This window comes from Impatiens glandulifera, chromosome 7, assembly GCF_907164915.1.
Source record: "Impatiens glandulifera chromosome 7, dImpGla2.1, whole genome shotgun sequence".
Classification (NCBI taxonomy): domain Eukaryota; kingdom Viridiplantae; phylum Streptophyta; class Magnoliopsida; order Ericales; family Balsaminaceae; genus Impatiens; species Impatiens glandulifera.
In genome coordinates, this window is record NC_061868.1 from 8,985,919 (window position 1) to 9,001,999 (window position 16,081).

The 16,081-nt window shown below is 33.9% G+C and overlaps 1 protein-coding gene across 1 annotated transcript; it reads left to right on the forward strand.

Annotated features, from left to right (window-relative positions):
* Positions 1-13,408: 13,408 nt before the first annotated feature.
* LOC124945838 (PAP-specific phosphatase HAL2-like) lies at positions 13,409-16,081 on the forward strand. The gene is made up of 3 exons (XM_047486341.1): positions 13,409-13,692; positions 14,426-15,101; positions 15,762-16,081. Exons 1-3 carry the CDS (start codon positions 13,539-13,541, stop codon positions 16,063-16,065), a joined length of 1,134 nt encoding a protein of 377 aa, XP_047342297.1. The 5' UTR covers positions 13,409-13,538; the 3' UTR covers positions 16,066-16,081.

The window sequence follows — 16,081 nt, forward strand, 5'->3', positions numbered from 1 at the left end:
AAAAGGTCATTTAGGTCACACTGTAACCTTATACATAAGCATATCATGTTCTAGGACAATAGTATTCAGCATTCATTCTATCGGACCCACACAAATCCTTTCCCACTCGACCTCACATTTTAGTTTAGTATTTTCATCCATCTCCACATATCCACCTAACTTTTCATTCTCTTTTTTTTAAGCACTCAATGCTGCAATAGATCGTGGGTAGCCCAAATAATCGGACCCATGTATTATTGGAACTCTCATTGTGATTGGTCTGCCTTCTGGTGTAATCCCGCTCCTCCTCACCATAACACTTATGTTCAACATTAGGTTCTTCATCGACAAAGTTATTAATCATAATTCTACTAATATTGTCCTTAATAGTACCATTATCAAGGCGTCGAATTCCTTCTTCAACTAATGGAATTATACTCTTATCATGAGGCATAATGAATACGGTTCGATAGTTAACCTATAGAGAAACATACCTTCCACAGGAGTTAAACCCGAACCAAAATTCACCACCAAGTGGACCAGATCCAAGAGGGTTTCTCGTTCATGATGACAAGGACATGTAACAATGTAGAAGTTTTAAGTGACTCAATCCCAACTCGATCCTCTGATTCTTACAGTTCTTGATCTCAAAGATTGTCACCACATTCAATCAATCCATCATCGTGCCAAACTCCAAGGATTTCTTACCTATAACCACCATCTTGGACCAATCTGACCAAATTGCTCTCATTTGTCTATTCACCTTATCTATATAAGACAAAGAATCAACCTCTCGAGGATCGGATTGCCCCGCTACATCTAGAAACATCCCCCATCGACAACATGCAACCCTCGTTGCCCCCAACCTAAATACAACCAATTTTAGGAGCATCGACAAAACCCTTAGTCAACTTGCTTTCTCCTCTTCCCATAGTTTAAGTATAGCCTAAAACTGTATTAACAAATCCCATCGACAATTCACTCCCTCCGTTATCCTTGGCTTGAGGAACCGAACGTAGTTTGTCTTTCACCTAATGATCATTAAAGCCACCGCTTCCGCTTTCATTTTGAGAAATAGAATCTGACTTGAGCATTCAATAGATTTTTGATCATGCATACTCTAGTAGTGTCTTCCACCTGTTTGACGTTCTTTCCCAAGCCTGGTCGCAAGATACAACCTTAAAGGTTGCAAGGAGATCCGAGTGAAAATCAATGGTCGGTGCGACCCACTAGCTACCCCCGCCTGCCTACTAGTCGTCGACTTTAAATAGGCTGTCACTAACACTTAAGGTCGACCATCGACTAGACGGACCATCCGACCTCCTCTACCAAAGAGGAACCACTTTTCCTCATCAACATTCATTGCTCTAGAGTCACTCAACCACCTACCTCCATTGCATAATAGGTTGTGATTCACCATCTCTTATATTCTCACATGACCCTTGGGCTCCCACTCTCTCATTAACTCATCAATTTCAAAAACATCTACGTGGTATTATTTATGTATAAAAAATACACATTAGTCAATAATTTAATGGTATGTCACTTTTTTTAACTAGTTAATATATATATATCAATATATATTAAAAAGAAACATGATAATATGAAACAATTCTTTGCGTGCTCTCGATTTCCACTTATGTCCGCTCTCCTTTGTCTCCACCAACGATTTCAACATCTTTTAATTACTTTGCGATTCTCCGACCATTCTTCCTCCTCATTCATTCAAAAATTCCCCCAACAGCTCAACTCTTCTAATAAGGTATGTTTAAATAGTTAATGTTTGATTAGTATATAATGAATAATTTAGGAAAAAATTTTGGTCGAAGAAAATGAAGGCCTTTAAACACCCCACTAAGTTTAGAGAAAATTTCTCAAATCCTATACAGTATAAAATTTGAATTATTTTGTATTCTTTTTAATAAATTTTTTAGTGAAAACTTTTAAACATCACACGTGAATTTGTGAAATTTTGATGGTCATTAAGATGTAGATCAATTATGCATTTGGAATTTTATGGAGTTTGTTAAGTCATTGGGCTACAAAAATCGGTCTCTCCTTAAATTTTAGTATCGTGGGGGTGATGGTGATTTAAGTGCCTTCAACATTAATCATAATGTGTTGGAGGTTGCACAACTTTTTAAGAGTTATCTAGATGTTACTATTTACCACTGGTAAAAAAATGGTCAAAACCGAGAGTTAAAACTCTCGGTTTTGAGCCCATAACTTTCGGTATAGACTAAAATCCGAGAGTTAAGGTAACTGTCGCCATCCCTCGGTATTGACTCCGTCGTTAAAAATAATTGTGTATTTACCGAAAGATGTCCTCTAGTTCTCGGGTTTTCTTCAATGAGAAAAACCGAGAGTTATTAGCATAACCTTCGGTTTTTCCCTCGAAAGAAAAACCGAGAGTTATTAGCATAACCTTCGGTTTTTCCTTTGAAGAAAAACCGAGAGTTATTAGCATAACCTTCGGTTTTTCCTTTGACGAAAAACCGAGAGTTATTAGCATAACCTTCGGTTTTTCCTTTGACGAAAAACCGAGAGTTATTGGCATAACCTTCGGTTTTTCCTTTGAAGAAAAACCGAGAGTTATGAGCTTAACCTTCGGTTTTTTCCTTTGAAGAAAAACCGAGAGTTATTAGCATAACCTTCGGTTTTTCCCTTTAAAGAAAAACCGAGAGTTATTAGCTTACCTTCGGTTTTTCCCTTTAAAGAAAAACCGAAAGCTTCCATTTAACTTTCGGGGTTTCTCTTAAAAATTTACAAAATAGCCGTACTGATTTGTGCTAAACCGAAACCGCATACCGAAACCTAAACCTGTTCAGCCAGCCAAACCAATCAATTCATAAAACAAAATCATCATTCCAAAATTCTCCAATCAATCATCCCAACAACAAGTTTTACATTAAACCATTAAACATATTCAATCAATTCATATAGTCGAAACGTCTTAGAACTAGCTGGTGGGGGGAGGGGGCGGTTGATATTGCCGCATAAACATTTCAAAATTCTCTAATCTTGCATTCAATTCTAACCTTTCCTTCTCCTGTTTTGCACTTTCCCTATCCATTCTTGAAATCAATTCTACCTTTTCTGCTTGGATTTGATTAATCTTTTGTGTTTTTTCTTCATCCCTTTTCTTCAATTCCTCAAGTTCCATCGCCATTCTTTGATTCTCCTCAAACAATCGATCAGTGGCTCGTTGAGAATTGTTAGAACTCAGTCGATCTTGACGAAAGTGTGTGGGTCGGACGCCTGATCCCATACCGAATACTCCCCCGTGTTTTTGGGGTCCGAATACTCTCTCCGTCAACTCAAAGTCTGATATTTCCGGTTCGTTACTTAGAAATTCCTCCATCTCAACCTGCAAATTTGAAATAATTTGTCAATTATATAATAATTTATAAACTAGTTATGAGTAATTTAATTAAATTCAATTCACTTACAATTTTCTCTTGAACGCGGTCGTCCGGGACGGGAGTTGGGTTTTCTGTTGTAGGTTTTGGGGTACGGGTCCTCTTGAACACTTCAACGACAGATGGAGCCCGTCCCATTTCAATCGTCTGTTGAAAAAAAAAATTATATAACTCGTAACAATCTTTATATTAAGTTATTATATAACTCATAACAATCTTACCAACTCTTCTTCAATTTGAGCAAACGGTCTACTTCCCGTATGATGCGGGAATTTCAGCTGCTTTCTGTTAGCTATATTTGTGTTGCTATTTTTCTGAAATTCAAATAAAAAAATTGAAGTTAGAATAACTAATATCATATTTTATTTGAATTATGAAACCGTACCTTAAATTTCTCCGTAAAGAAATGGTTGCGACACACAAACTCCCAATCATCTCGATCTTAGTCTGGTGGAGGATTGGCAAGTACCGCGGCCTCGTCTCCTTTATGGATGCGGATATATTCCGTGTGCAAATCCGAGCGCCATCTATCCCATATTTGTCTGACGTGTCCCATTGCGGTCTTTCGAAAAGAATCAATAGGACCATTAGTAGCCTCGAACGGATCCTGAAAATAAAAACATTCAAATGTTTTAAAATAATTATTGAATGATCAATGTATAATTAATTAATCTTTACCTTCGCAGCATTCCAAATGTAATCCAATTGGTCAACACTTAATGCCTTCCACTTCAAAAGACGGTGCGAGACGGCTGAGGGATCCCGCACAACCGACCCCACATGTCTAGACCACCTTGTTCTTCCAACGTCAACACCTCCCGGCCTCCCATCTACCTCTCTAAAAGTGAGAGGAATCCTTGTCCCCGTTGGTCTCTTAGATAACGCAATATTCTTGTTTTTCCCTCGTCTCTTACGGGCACAAGATTCTTCAAAATAGATTAAATTCATAATCAGATATGTGAATCAATTCAAACTATAACTAATAGTAAACAAGTTACCTGTCGATGATGGGTCGGGAGTCGATCCATGCTCCTCCTCTTCATCCACGTCCTGAGGGTCCTCGTGACCCTCGTCGTCAGCCTCATCGTCCTCATCCCCCACATTAGCAAACGTACTCTCTACAAACTCTTCTGCCTCAGCAGCCTCAACATCCTCGTCTGCTGGGGGAGCAGTAGCTATCGGGACTACAGCAATAGGTGGTGCATCTCTAGTAGACGATTCTCGGAGCCTCAAGTTTTCTGATTGTGCAATGAGGTTCTGGTACGGCTTTAAGAGTTTGCTGGGTGTTTTCCTCATACTCCACCAAGGTTCTTTACTACCTTTAGACATTCTTAATGCATACACCATTAATAAATGAGCGACTAATTGAAATAAAGTAGTAATAAGAAATAATATATAGTAAAAAACAGATAATCTACCTAATTAATCTGATCTATATATTTGTAAACCGCGGTTTTATTTTTGTCACAATCTTCCAACCGGGTCGGGCTGACATATCAAGGGCGTAGAAGACTTGTTTTGCTTGACTCGCCAATATATATGGGTCTTGACTTTGTCTAAATTAATTAGGATTACATATTTCTAACATAATCTCTACATATCCAACCGTAAATCTAGCATACATATAATCTAACATTATTTCATTCTTACACATTTCAAACCAATCAATTATAATCCAACATAATTAATCAACCCAAACATAAATCAAACTTAAGTCTCACATTAAAATCTAACATAAATCAACCCTAAACATAAATCAAACTTAAATCTAACATTAAAATCTAACATAATTCTAACATTAAATCTAACATAAATCTAACATTAAAACTAACATAAATCAAACATTAAATTACTAACCTAACCATATAATAAAACAACAATAACTAACCTTGCACAAAAAGAGCAACGAAGAAGAAGAGCGGGCGGTGTACGTAGATCGAACAATAATAAACCCTATTAATCAAACAATAAAGTATGAATCAAAAACCAAATCCAACAATTCATACAAAATTAACTCAAACCAAAAATCAAAATAAAAATCAAACCAATCTAAACTAAATCAAATCAAAATCAAACTTCAATCCAACCAAAAGCAAACCAACATCAAACCAATCTAACCTAAATCAAACCAAAATCAAATTTCAATTCAACCAAAATCAAACCAACGTGAAACCAATCCAACCTAAATCTAACAAACATCAAACCAATCTAACCTAAATGAACAATAATCAATGCATTCACAAACTCAAATCTAACCTAAACAAACAATAATAATCAATTCATTATTCAATACATGACTGTAACCTAAAGTTAACCAAAATCATACCAAAAACAAATAAAAATCAAACCAAAACCTTAATTTAAACAAGATCTAATCTAAATCAAAATGCAATCAAACCAAAATCAGTCTTCAATCAAACAAAAATCCAAATTCTAACCTAAAATTCATACCTAAAATTCATACATACAAATTCAAACCTAAAAATCTAACCTGAACTACAATCCTAATTCTAATAAACCAGCATTTCAATTCAAATATATATATATTACAGATTACCTTTGGTCGGAGGAGAAGAGCGGCTGAAGGAGGAGAAGACCAGCGGCTGAAGGAGGAGAAGGGCGTCGGTCGGTGGCGGCGGCGTCGTCGTCTGTCGCTCGTCGTCTTGGGTCGGCGGCGTCCTTGGTCGGCGGCGTCTTCAATCAGGCGGCGTCGATTGTGGGTGGCGGCGTCGATTTCGGCTAAGGGGGCGGAAGAGAGAAGCGGGAGCGAAAAGGGGAAAGAAGAAATGGGAAGAAGAAAAGGCGGCTCGGGTTTTTATTTTTTATTATTACCGAAAGTTTAAATAAAACTTTCGGTTTTTACATTGATCAAAACCGAAGGTTTTAATAAAACTTTCGGTTTTTGATCAATGTAAAAACCGAAGGTTTTATTTAAACATTCGGTTTCGATGAATGTAAAAACCGAAGGTTTTATTTAAACTTTCGGTTTTATCAATGTAAAACCCGAAGGTTAGGCTAAAACCTTCGGTTTTCATTTTCATATTTCCGAGAGATGTCGAATAATCTCTCGTTTTTGATAACTAATTCCGAGAGTTCTATAATAAACTTTCGGTTTTACAATTTGGCAAAATTTAAAATTCATTTGTTTATCACTTTCTAATAGCATTGAACATCATCAATTTAACTCATTTCATATCCTTAAAACATTTTCCAATACATATGATCAAACATTACACAAATACATAAGATAATCAAACACAAACATTCAAATACACTTCTCTATATAATCAAACACATTCATGAACATTTTAACATTAAACACAATATTAATTTTTAAAATACAACACACAATAGATTATATTAGTTAGGAGTCTATATGTGAAGGTAAAAACCACTATAATTTAAGAAATGAGAAGTGATATTTCCGAAAGTTTTATCATTACTTTCGGAAATAGCCATCAAAACCGAAAGATTTAGATAACACTCTCGGTCTTGGAAATGGTAAAACCGAAAGTTATATTATTAACTTTCGGTTTTTGATAGTTATTTCCGAAAGTTCATAAATAACTTTCGGAATTATCACTTTACCACTTGTTAAATTCATTTGTTTATCACTTTTCTAATAACCTTGAACAACATTAATTTAACACATTTGATATCCTTCAAATATTGCATAATCCATATGATCAAACATTACACACATTCATAAGATAATCAAACATAAACATTCAAATACACTTCTCTATATAATCAAACACATTCATAAACATTTTAACATTAAACACAATATTAATTTTTAAAATACAACACACAATAGATTATATTAGTAATTAGTAGTTAATATTATTTGGTTAAAAACAAAATAATTTAGGAGTTAAGATATTTTTAATCTATGGGCAAAACCGAAGGTTTATTTGAAAACCTTCGGATTTTACCCTTCCCACACTTTTTAATCTAAGGGCAAAACCGAAGGTTTTCAAATAAACCTTCGGTTTTTACCCTTCCCCACATTTTTATACATGGGTCAAAACCGAAGGTTTTCAAATAAACCTTCGGTTTTAGCCCTTCCCCACACTTAGAAAATTTTCAGATATTTTTATACATGGGTCAAAACCGAAGGTTTTCAAATAAACCTTCGGTTTTAGCCCTTCCCCACACTTAGAAAATTTTCAGATATTTTTATACATGGGTCAAAACCGAAGGTTTTCAAATAAACCTTCGGTTTTAGCCCTTCCCCACACTTAGAAAATTTTCAGATATTTTTATACATGGGTCAAAACCGAAGGTTTTCAAATAAACCTTCGGTTTTAGCCCTTCCCCACACTTAGAAAATTTTCAGATATTTTTATACATGGGTCAAAACCGAAGGTTTTCAAATAAACCTTCGGTTTTAGCCCTTCCCCACACTTAGAAAATTTTCAGATATTTTTATACATGGGTCAAAACCGAAAGTTTTCAAATAAACCTTCGGTTTTAGCCCTTCCCCACACTTAGAAAATTTTCAGATATTTTTATACATGGGTCAAAACCGAAGGTTTTCAAATAAACCTTCGGTTTTAGTCCTTCCCCACACTTAGAAAATTTTCAGATATTTTTATACATGGGTCAAAACCGAAGGTTTTCAAATAAACCTTCGGTTTTTGCCCTTTAGATTTTTTTAAAAGAGGGTTAAAACCGAAGGTTTTGAAACGAACCTTCGGTTTTGGCAAGGCTGTTTTTTTTAAAATATTAAAAGTAAACAGATAGAACATATAATTAATTAACAACATATTCAAACCAAACCAAAACAAACCAACCAAACATAATACTAATAATTCATGAATATTAAAACAAAACACATACAAATATTGTCATCGTTCGTACGGAAAAACTAATAAAAACATAATAAATCTAGAAATTAATTAATTATTAGATGGGGTGGAAGGAGGGGGTGGTTGATTCAGTCGACTCCTCAACACCACAAGTTCCTGTTCGAGATTCTCTAATCTCTGGGCCATTTCGGCCCTGTCCGTTTTAATTTCACTAAGCAAACGACCTCTTTCCGCATCCTTTAATCGGATTTGTTCCATTTCCAGCGTCATTTGTCTTACCTCTTCCTCACGTGCCGCAATTTCTGATTGTGCTATCAGATTCTGGTAAAACGGATGCAGTTTCTCCGGTGTACGTCGAAGTCTCTGCCATGTCGAATCACCCATATCCTAAATGCATTTTCAGATATATGTATATATATATTAATCAAAAAAATAGCGTAAACTAGCATAAATCTAGATCTATAATATATATATATAAACTTAAGAAATCTAAATCTTATAATAAACAAAACAAAAAAAACCAAATGAAACAAATTACCTGAACGAGAGAGGAGAAGAAGAGGAGAAGAACCGCTTGGAGGAGGCAGGCGGCGGCGCGGAAGAGAGAGAAAGGAGAGATGAGTGAAATGAAAAAGAGAAGGGTTAGGGTTTGTATTTATAGAGGTTGATGCCGAAGGTTTTCATAAAACTTTCGGTTTTGATATTAGTCAAAACCGAGGGTTTATTAAAGACCCTTCGGAAAAAACCAATACCAAAATTAGAATTTTTTTAATGAGCAAAACCGAAGGTTATTTTGTAAAACTTTCGGAAATGAACTTTTCAAAAAAGGTTCAAAACCGAGGGTTTATTAAAGACCCTTCGGAAAAAACCAATACCAAAATTAGATTTTTTTTTAATGAGCAAAACCGAAGGTTATTTTGTAAAACTTTCGGAAATGAACTTTTCAAAAAAGGCAAAACCGAAGGTTCTTTTAATAACCCTCATAATTAAAAAACCAAGGGAAATCAAAACCGAAGGTTTTTACAAAAACCTTCGCAAATAGCCCACATCCAACACTTAGAATTTTTTTGGGTTTTTTGGGAATGTAAAAACCGAAAGTTCTTTGTAGAACTTTCGGTAATGATTAATAAAACCGAAGGTTTTACACCCCTCTCGGAATCTATTTTTTATACCGAAAGATTTGTTCCTCTCGGGAGTATTTAGGAGAGTTTTACAAAACTTTCGGTAAAAACCGTCGGTAAAGGTCATTTTTTTACCAGTGTACCTTAACATTGATGATGCACTAATCCAACTACCCTTTGTGTTCCTCCTACTCCTTCTCGGACAACCTCATCGAATCCAAATGTTCATGTTCCTCCTCGGACAGCACTATCGAATCTTGTTTCTTGTGTTCTTCCTCCCCCTCGAACAATCTTATCGAATTCAACTGCTCGTGTTTCTCTTCGGACAAAACCATCGATTCTCACTCATCGTGTTCCTCCTCTAATAGTCTCATTGAATCTAACTGCTTGTGTTCCTCCTCCTCTTCCTCGGACAACACTATCAAATCTAAATTCTAGTGTTCCTCTATATCCAAGTCAATTCACTAGAAAATAATATTGATAATAAGTAATGTTCTAGGTTCAACCTCTTCATCAAACGTATTAAAGATTGGTGTCACTCAATTAGGTCACGAAATCAAGCCACCTGAGCTAATGTTCAATGGAAAACTTAAAATAACAAGTAACAAACTACTAGAGATAGTTAGAACGAATAATAGATATTATTATGAAAAAATAAATGTATTTGTCTCAAGAGAGAACAAGTCTACATGGACAATAAAATGTGTTTATTTTTTGTTTTTAGTTTGTGTTTTATTTGAACAAACTTGTTTAGTTTTTTTTTTATATATAGATACTAATTGTTTATGATTTATATTTTGTAATTTGATTGATACTAGGTTTTTTTTTTTTTTTTTTTGTATGATTTATGGTTTTAGTTTGTTTATGTATAATGTTTATTATATATTATTTGTTTATGGATAATTGTTATTTACAAAATCAAACTCTAAATCAAAATTCTTATAAAATATATATGTCCCCTCCCATATGGGAGGAATAGGAAGGGTAAGGATTATGAAAAAAAAATTATTTACAGTTTTACTCAAAGTTTTAAAATACGCAGTCCAACTGGTACGATCGCGAAACGGTCGAGTAGGCGGTTCGATTTTTGACTTTAATACGGCGAACCGATCAAAATCCGGTCCGATCGGAAATCCGAACCAAAAATTTCCGGTTAGAAAGGTTTATCCAAAATTATCATCTCTTGCCTCTTTCTCTTTATCTCTTTGTAGTCGGCCTCTTTCTCTTTATCTGTTTGTAGTCGGTCAATGATTTCCGGTTAATAGTATTAGTTGGATATATCTATCAAATTTGAAATCATTGTCCTTAATTTTACTTAGACGAAAGCAAGAAGACAACCCTAAAATCGGGGCGATGACTCAAATAGAATCCGTGGGTTTCTCAAATTCCCCAAGGATTACAGTGTTGAGGTCGCCTCCATAGGTTTTAAGGTAAGGGGAGTCCGTCGACGCTGCTACGTTATTTTCGGCGGTGTTTGCGAGAATATGTTATTTTTTCCGATGATTCAACTTATCAAAGATATATATTGGTGTTCATTAGATATTTGTTTCGGATATAGGTAAGTAAACTTATGAGCTGAATAGGAATGTTAGATTGACTGATGTTTATGATCCATATCTTGATTTCCTTGATCTGTGATTCATAAATGTTCATTCTCTGGTTCTTTTAGATGAATATTCTAGTATTAGTTGACCAGGGTCGAGGAAAGAGATGAGGGTTCAAATGTATTTCATTTTTTTATTACTTATTAAATTAGATTTATAGAAATAAAGATATATATTATATTTTATTTTAATATAATTATAAATTGTTAAATTGACTTTTAATTTATACGTTCTGGAGGTCTTTTTGAACATAATATTCTAAAAAGGAAACTGTATCAAATTTGGAAAATGTTTTAATATTAAAAAATTATTTGATTAATTTTGCATATGTCTAAATGAATATATATATATATATATATATATATATATATATATATATATATATATATATATATATATATATATATATAATTTATGTACCAATATATTTTAAAAAAATTTAAAATTTAAAATTCGGTTTAACCAGTGATTCAACCGGTTGGACCGGTCGGACCGAAGTTCGCCCAAAAAAATTGGGTTGATGACCGGAACGGTTTTCAAAACCTTAGTTTTACTCCTTTTTAGGAAGGCACATCTCCTAAAAGAGGATCCCATCTGTAAATATTGGGCCAAAATGGAATAATTATTTTTTGATTTAAATTTGAAGTAAGATAATAAATTACTAACAAAATTATTTAAAAACAATTGGTTTATATGATAGTTATCTTTTAGAACCCATCTTATCATGAATTAAAAATATAAAATCATCTGCTACCATTTGAGGGTGTTTTCTTGTTCCTCCTCACAAGGAGAGGGGCATTATGGTAATAAAAGAAAAGGCTCCTCTCTTTGTAAAGAAGAACAAGGGAACACCCTCAAATGGTAGCAGGGGATCCCATGGGGATTAAAAGAAGATTACTTTTGAAAATAACACCCATTTTTTTTATTACAAGGTAACCCACATTTATTTTTTTGGATAACTAGTGTCCTTTTTAATATTAGAATTTTCTAAATAATAATAATAATTTTGTATTAGTTATTTAATAGTTATAAGATAAATGTTATATATTGTGTCTTAAGTTTAATTATTTATGAGTTTTATGATATTGATAAATTTAATTATTTATGAGTTTTATGATATTGGTAAGTTTAATTATTTATGAGTCCTATCAATTATCATGAAAAAAAATATCACTATCTATTTTAACTTTTTTTTTTTAAACGACTAAGCGACCTTTCATTAAAAATCTCAAAGAAAAAAACCTACCTGAGTTCATGAATTAAGGCAAAGCAAACTTCTGCCTTAATTTTAAGTGACATGAACGACAACAATGAATAACAGAATAAAACAAACAAACAATAACCACAATTACATGAAAATTAAATCATTTTAAAAATATTTAAACTAGTAACTTCCGCATAAGCAATGTTGCATGTTTAACAAATCAACTAATATTTTTTTACAAGTAAGAATTCACATCAACGTTCGAATAAGTGAGTTTCCATTAAAAATGACATTTCTCCAAACTGGTTCAATATCATTTCGAACTTTAGAAAAATTATCGCATTACGCTCCATTCAAATTTGATAAACAATATTGGCAAAGAAACTCTTAAAGACATTTGAAGAGAAGTCTTTACCGTTTGCCTTGATGAAAGCAACATCTTTAATATCAATCAATTTTCTTGGAAAACTAAGAAGACACATTGATGTGGAAAACTTATCCCAAAACAAAGAAGCAAATGGACAGCCCCCAAGAATATGATATATGGTCTCCTCAATTCCCACACATAAAAGACAACTTAAATCCGAAATATTAATGTACTTCTTGATTCGATCTCGCGTATTAAGAGTCTTCCACGAAATACCAACCACGAGATGAATTGGTGTAATGACTTTTGAAGACCACGTCAAATGAGACCATGGTACCGACTCCCCTCTAGCACGAACAACATGACATGCTAACCTCGAGAAAAACTTGTATTCACATCCAACACCCCCAAACTCACCCAAACTCGTGAATTCTCACTATTTGGGATTCACTATCTATTAACTCATTATCGTAGTATATGTAACTTTATATTATTTGTTTTAATTTATCATGTTCTTTTAAATGTTAATTCATTTTGTATTGAATTAGTTGAAGGAGAAGGAAAAAGAAAAATGTTCATTTTATATTTTATAAGAAAGCTTACCAGCACTACCATTTATTTAATCTTTTACTATTGCATCCATTATAATAATAAGGAAAAGTATCAAATATTGATTTTCCTTGTTGAATTTACTGTGAGCTCATTTTTCTTATTTTATTTATTTGTTCAAATTATTTATATTAATTAAATATTTTAAATTGATAAATAATCTCTAACTATCCTATCAAAAATGATTATATTAAATTAAATTTAAAATTTAAATTTAATAGTTTTATTAATTTTAATTAATAGACCTTATGAAAACCCCAAGTGTTCAAGAAATTACCGATCTTGATTATTCTTCTTCTTCATCTCGCCTTCTTCTATCAGTAGCTCTCCAGAGAATGTAGCTGCGGACAATCCAGGGAACGCAAACCATCACCCATATCCAGGTGGCTGAAGATTCATCTGGGTTCGATTTCGATTCTATCAAATGGAAACGGAGAAATTCAGGCAAGAATTGGATATAGCAGTCAGAGTGGTTCACTTAGCCTGTTCTCTTTGTCGAAAGGTGCAACAGAGTTTGGTTTCTTCAAGATACGATCAATCAACCTCCAAGGATGACGATTCTCCTGTTACAATTGCAGGTCCTTTCATTTTTTCCCCTCAAAATCTCCCTTCGTTTTGGCTTGTTCAGAAGTAAAACTCATTATTTTCTTGCTGGGTTTCTCATTATCTTTGTCGGTCAGATATAAATATTTAAAATGATGAAGAATATCCTCTTTGCTACAACCCTAATATATTACAGTTGTTTTGACTGAATCTTCTGTTTTATTAATTAATTTAATTTATGGTCTTATTCTATAGAGTTCTTGCATTTGAAATTGTTGTATAATATTGTCTAATGTCCTTGTTTTGACTTCTAATTTATATTTTATATTGCCCATTTGATGCAAAATTAGATTCTCATTAAGGTTCTTGGAGGAGTAGTTATCAATTGTGAAAACTTTTAAAATGTCATGACCAAACATAAACCTTATTCTGGGCTTGTGTCTCTGTCTGAGTTTGGGCAAATACAAACATAAACCTTATTCTGCAATTTTGCTAGTGATCTTGCAGTTTTTTCTTGATTAGGGTTTTCATTTTGCTGAGTCTTTGTTTGGCGACAGATGGGGTTGGAGGCTTATTTGTTTGTATTGTTTCATATGAGTTGATGCTCTTTCTTCTTTCTTGGTTGTGGTCCTGTGGATGATGCAATCTTGAGGCTTATTGTTTTTTGGAGTTTAATGAATTCTTGATAGTCATTTTCATTTGATCTTTGCTGTTTTTGCTTGGATGGTTTATGTTGAAGTAATTTAAGTATGTTTTTTTCTTGACCAGATTGGAGTGTCCAAGCAATGGTTAGCTGGATGCTTTCAGAGCATTTTGGTAGCCAAAATCTATCAATTATGGCAGAAGAAGATACAAAAACTCTCTTAAAACCCGATTCATCTGATCTCTTAACCACAGTTGTTAAAACCGTGAATGAATGTCTTGACGAAGCTCCCAAATACGGTCTGAAAAGCCCTTTAAAAGCCCTCGATGTTCCTCAAGTTCTACACGCGATCAGCCGTTGTAATTCGAATGCTGGAACAGTAGGAAGGCATTGGATCCTTGATCCTGTTGATGGGACATTAGGGTTTCTACGTTTGGATCAATATGCAGTTGCGTTAGCCTTAATTGATAATGGACAAGTGGTTATTGGTGTTCTTGGTTGCCCTAATTATTCGATGAGAAAGGATGGAATGAAACTAGCAATGTCGAATAATTCTTTATTGGTTAATAATCCTTCGGAGAATAATAAGGGATGTGTGATGTTTACGGCTAGAGGAAGCGGTAAAGCGTGGATGCAACCAATGATCGGTGGGGACGAGGAGTTTGAGTGGCTTAAACGAACTGAACAAATTAGGGTTTCTTCTATAAATGATCCGGCTCAAGCTACGTTTTGTGAACCGGTTGAGAGAGCAAATTCGAATCACTCTTTTGCCGCCGAACTTGCTCATAGTGTTGGGCTTAGGTTAGTACTTCAACTATCTGCATTTTTTCAGTTCATTCATTTTGCTTACTCAATTTGCATCAAAAACTCTGCTTATTTTTACTGAAGATTTAGAAATGGCTCAAATTATGTCATTTGTTTTGATTAACTTCTATAATTCATTGATATGATTTTGAAAAAATAATTTAAGCTGAGAATTGCGATTAAGAGATGCAAAAATTGTGTGTAGATTAAGAAGTTAACATAAAACTAGATAGGATGTAATTTGAGCCTTTTCTTTTTATGTTTAGGAAGTAAAACTTGCCTTTTGCAGGTTATGGAAGCAAAAAAAAATACCCGAGGTAGTTACCTATTTGGAAACACTTTCGTTTCAGTATCTGAATCGAGAAACGGATTTGGATGAGAAACAGTCGATAAATTTTTAAATTTGAGTGAAACTAAGTTTAGTTTTCAAAAGGAATAGGAAAAAACAAAATAATCTGTGTTAGTTCTATCATTGTTAGACCTAATCAGTTTTATTTTTGAATTTTTGTCGGACTAAAGTATTGTTTGAAACCAAGTGATTATTTATAACGAATCTTAGTTGATATAGGTTATTGAGAATCATGTCCTAATTAAAGTTTAAGTTTGATCTTGGTGTTTCCAATAAGGAATTGTTGATTGGATACCATTTTTTTTTAGGAAGCAACCATTACGTGTTTATAGCATGGTTAAGTACGCAGCAATAGCAAAAGGAGACGCCGAAATATTTATGAAATTTGCAAGAGTCGGTTATAAGGAGAAGATATGGGATCATGCAGCCGGAGTTCTACTCGTACATGAGGCGGGTGGTGTTGTGACGGATGCTGGTGGGCGGCAGTTAGATTTCTCGAGGGGAGTTTACTTAGAAGGCCTCGATCGAGGCATTATTGCTTGTTCAGGAGCCGATCTTCATAACAAGATTGTGAATGCAATTTTCGCAAGTTGGGATTCTTCTAGCCTATGAGAATTTTAGATTTTTC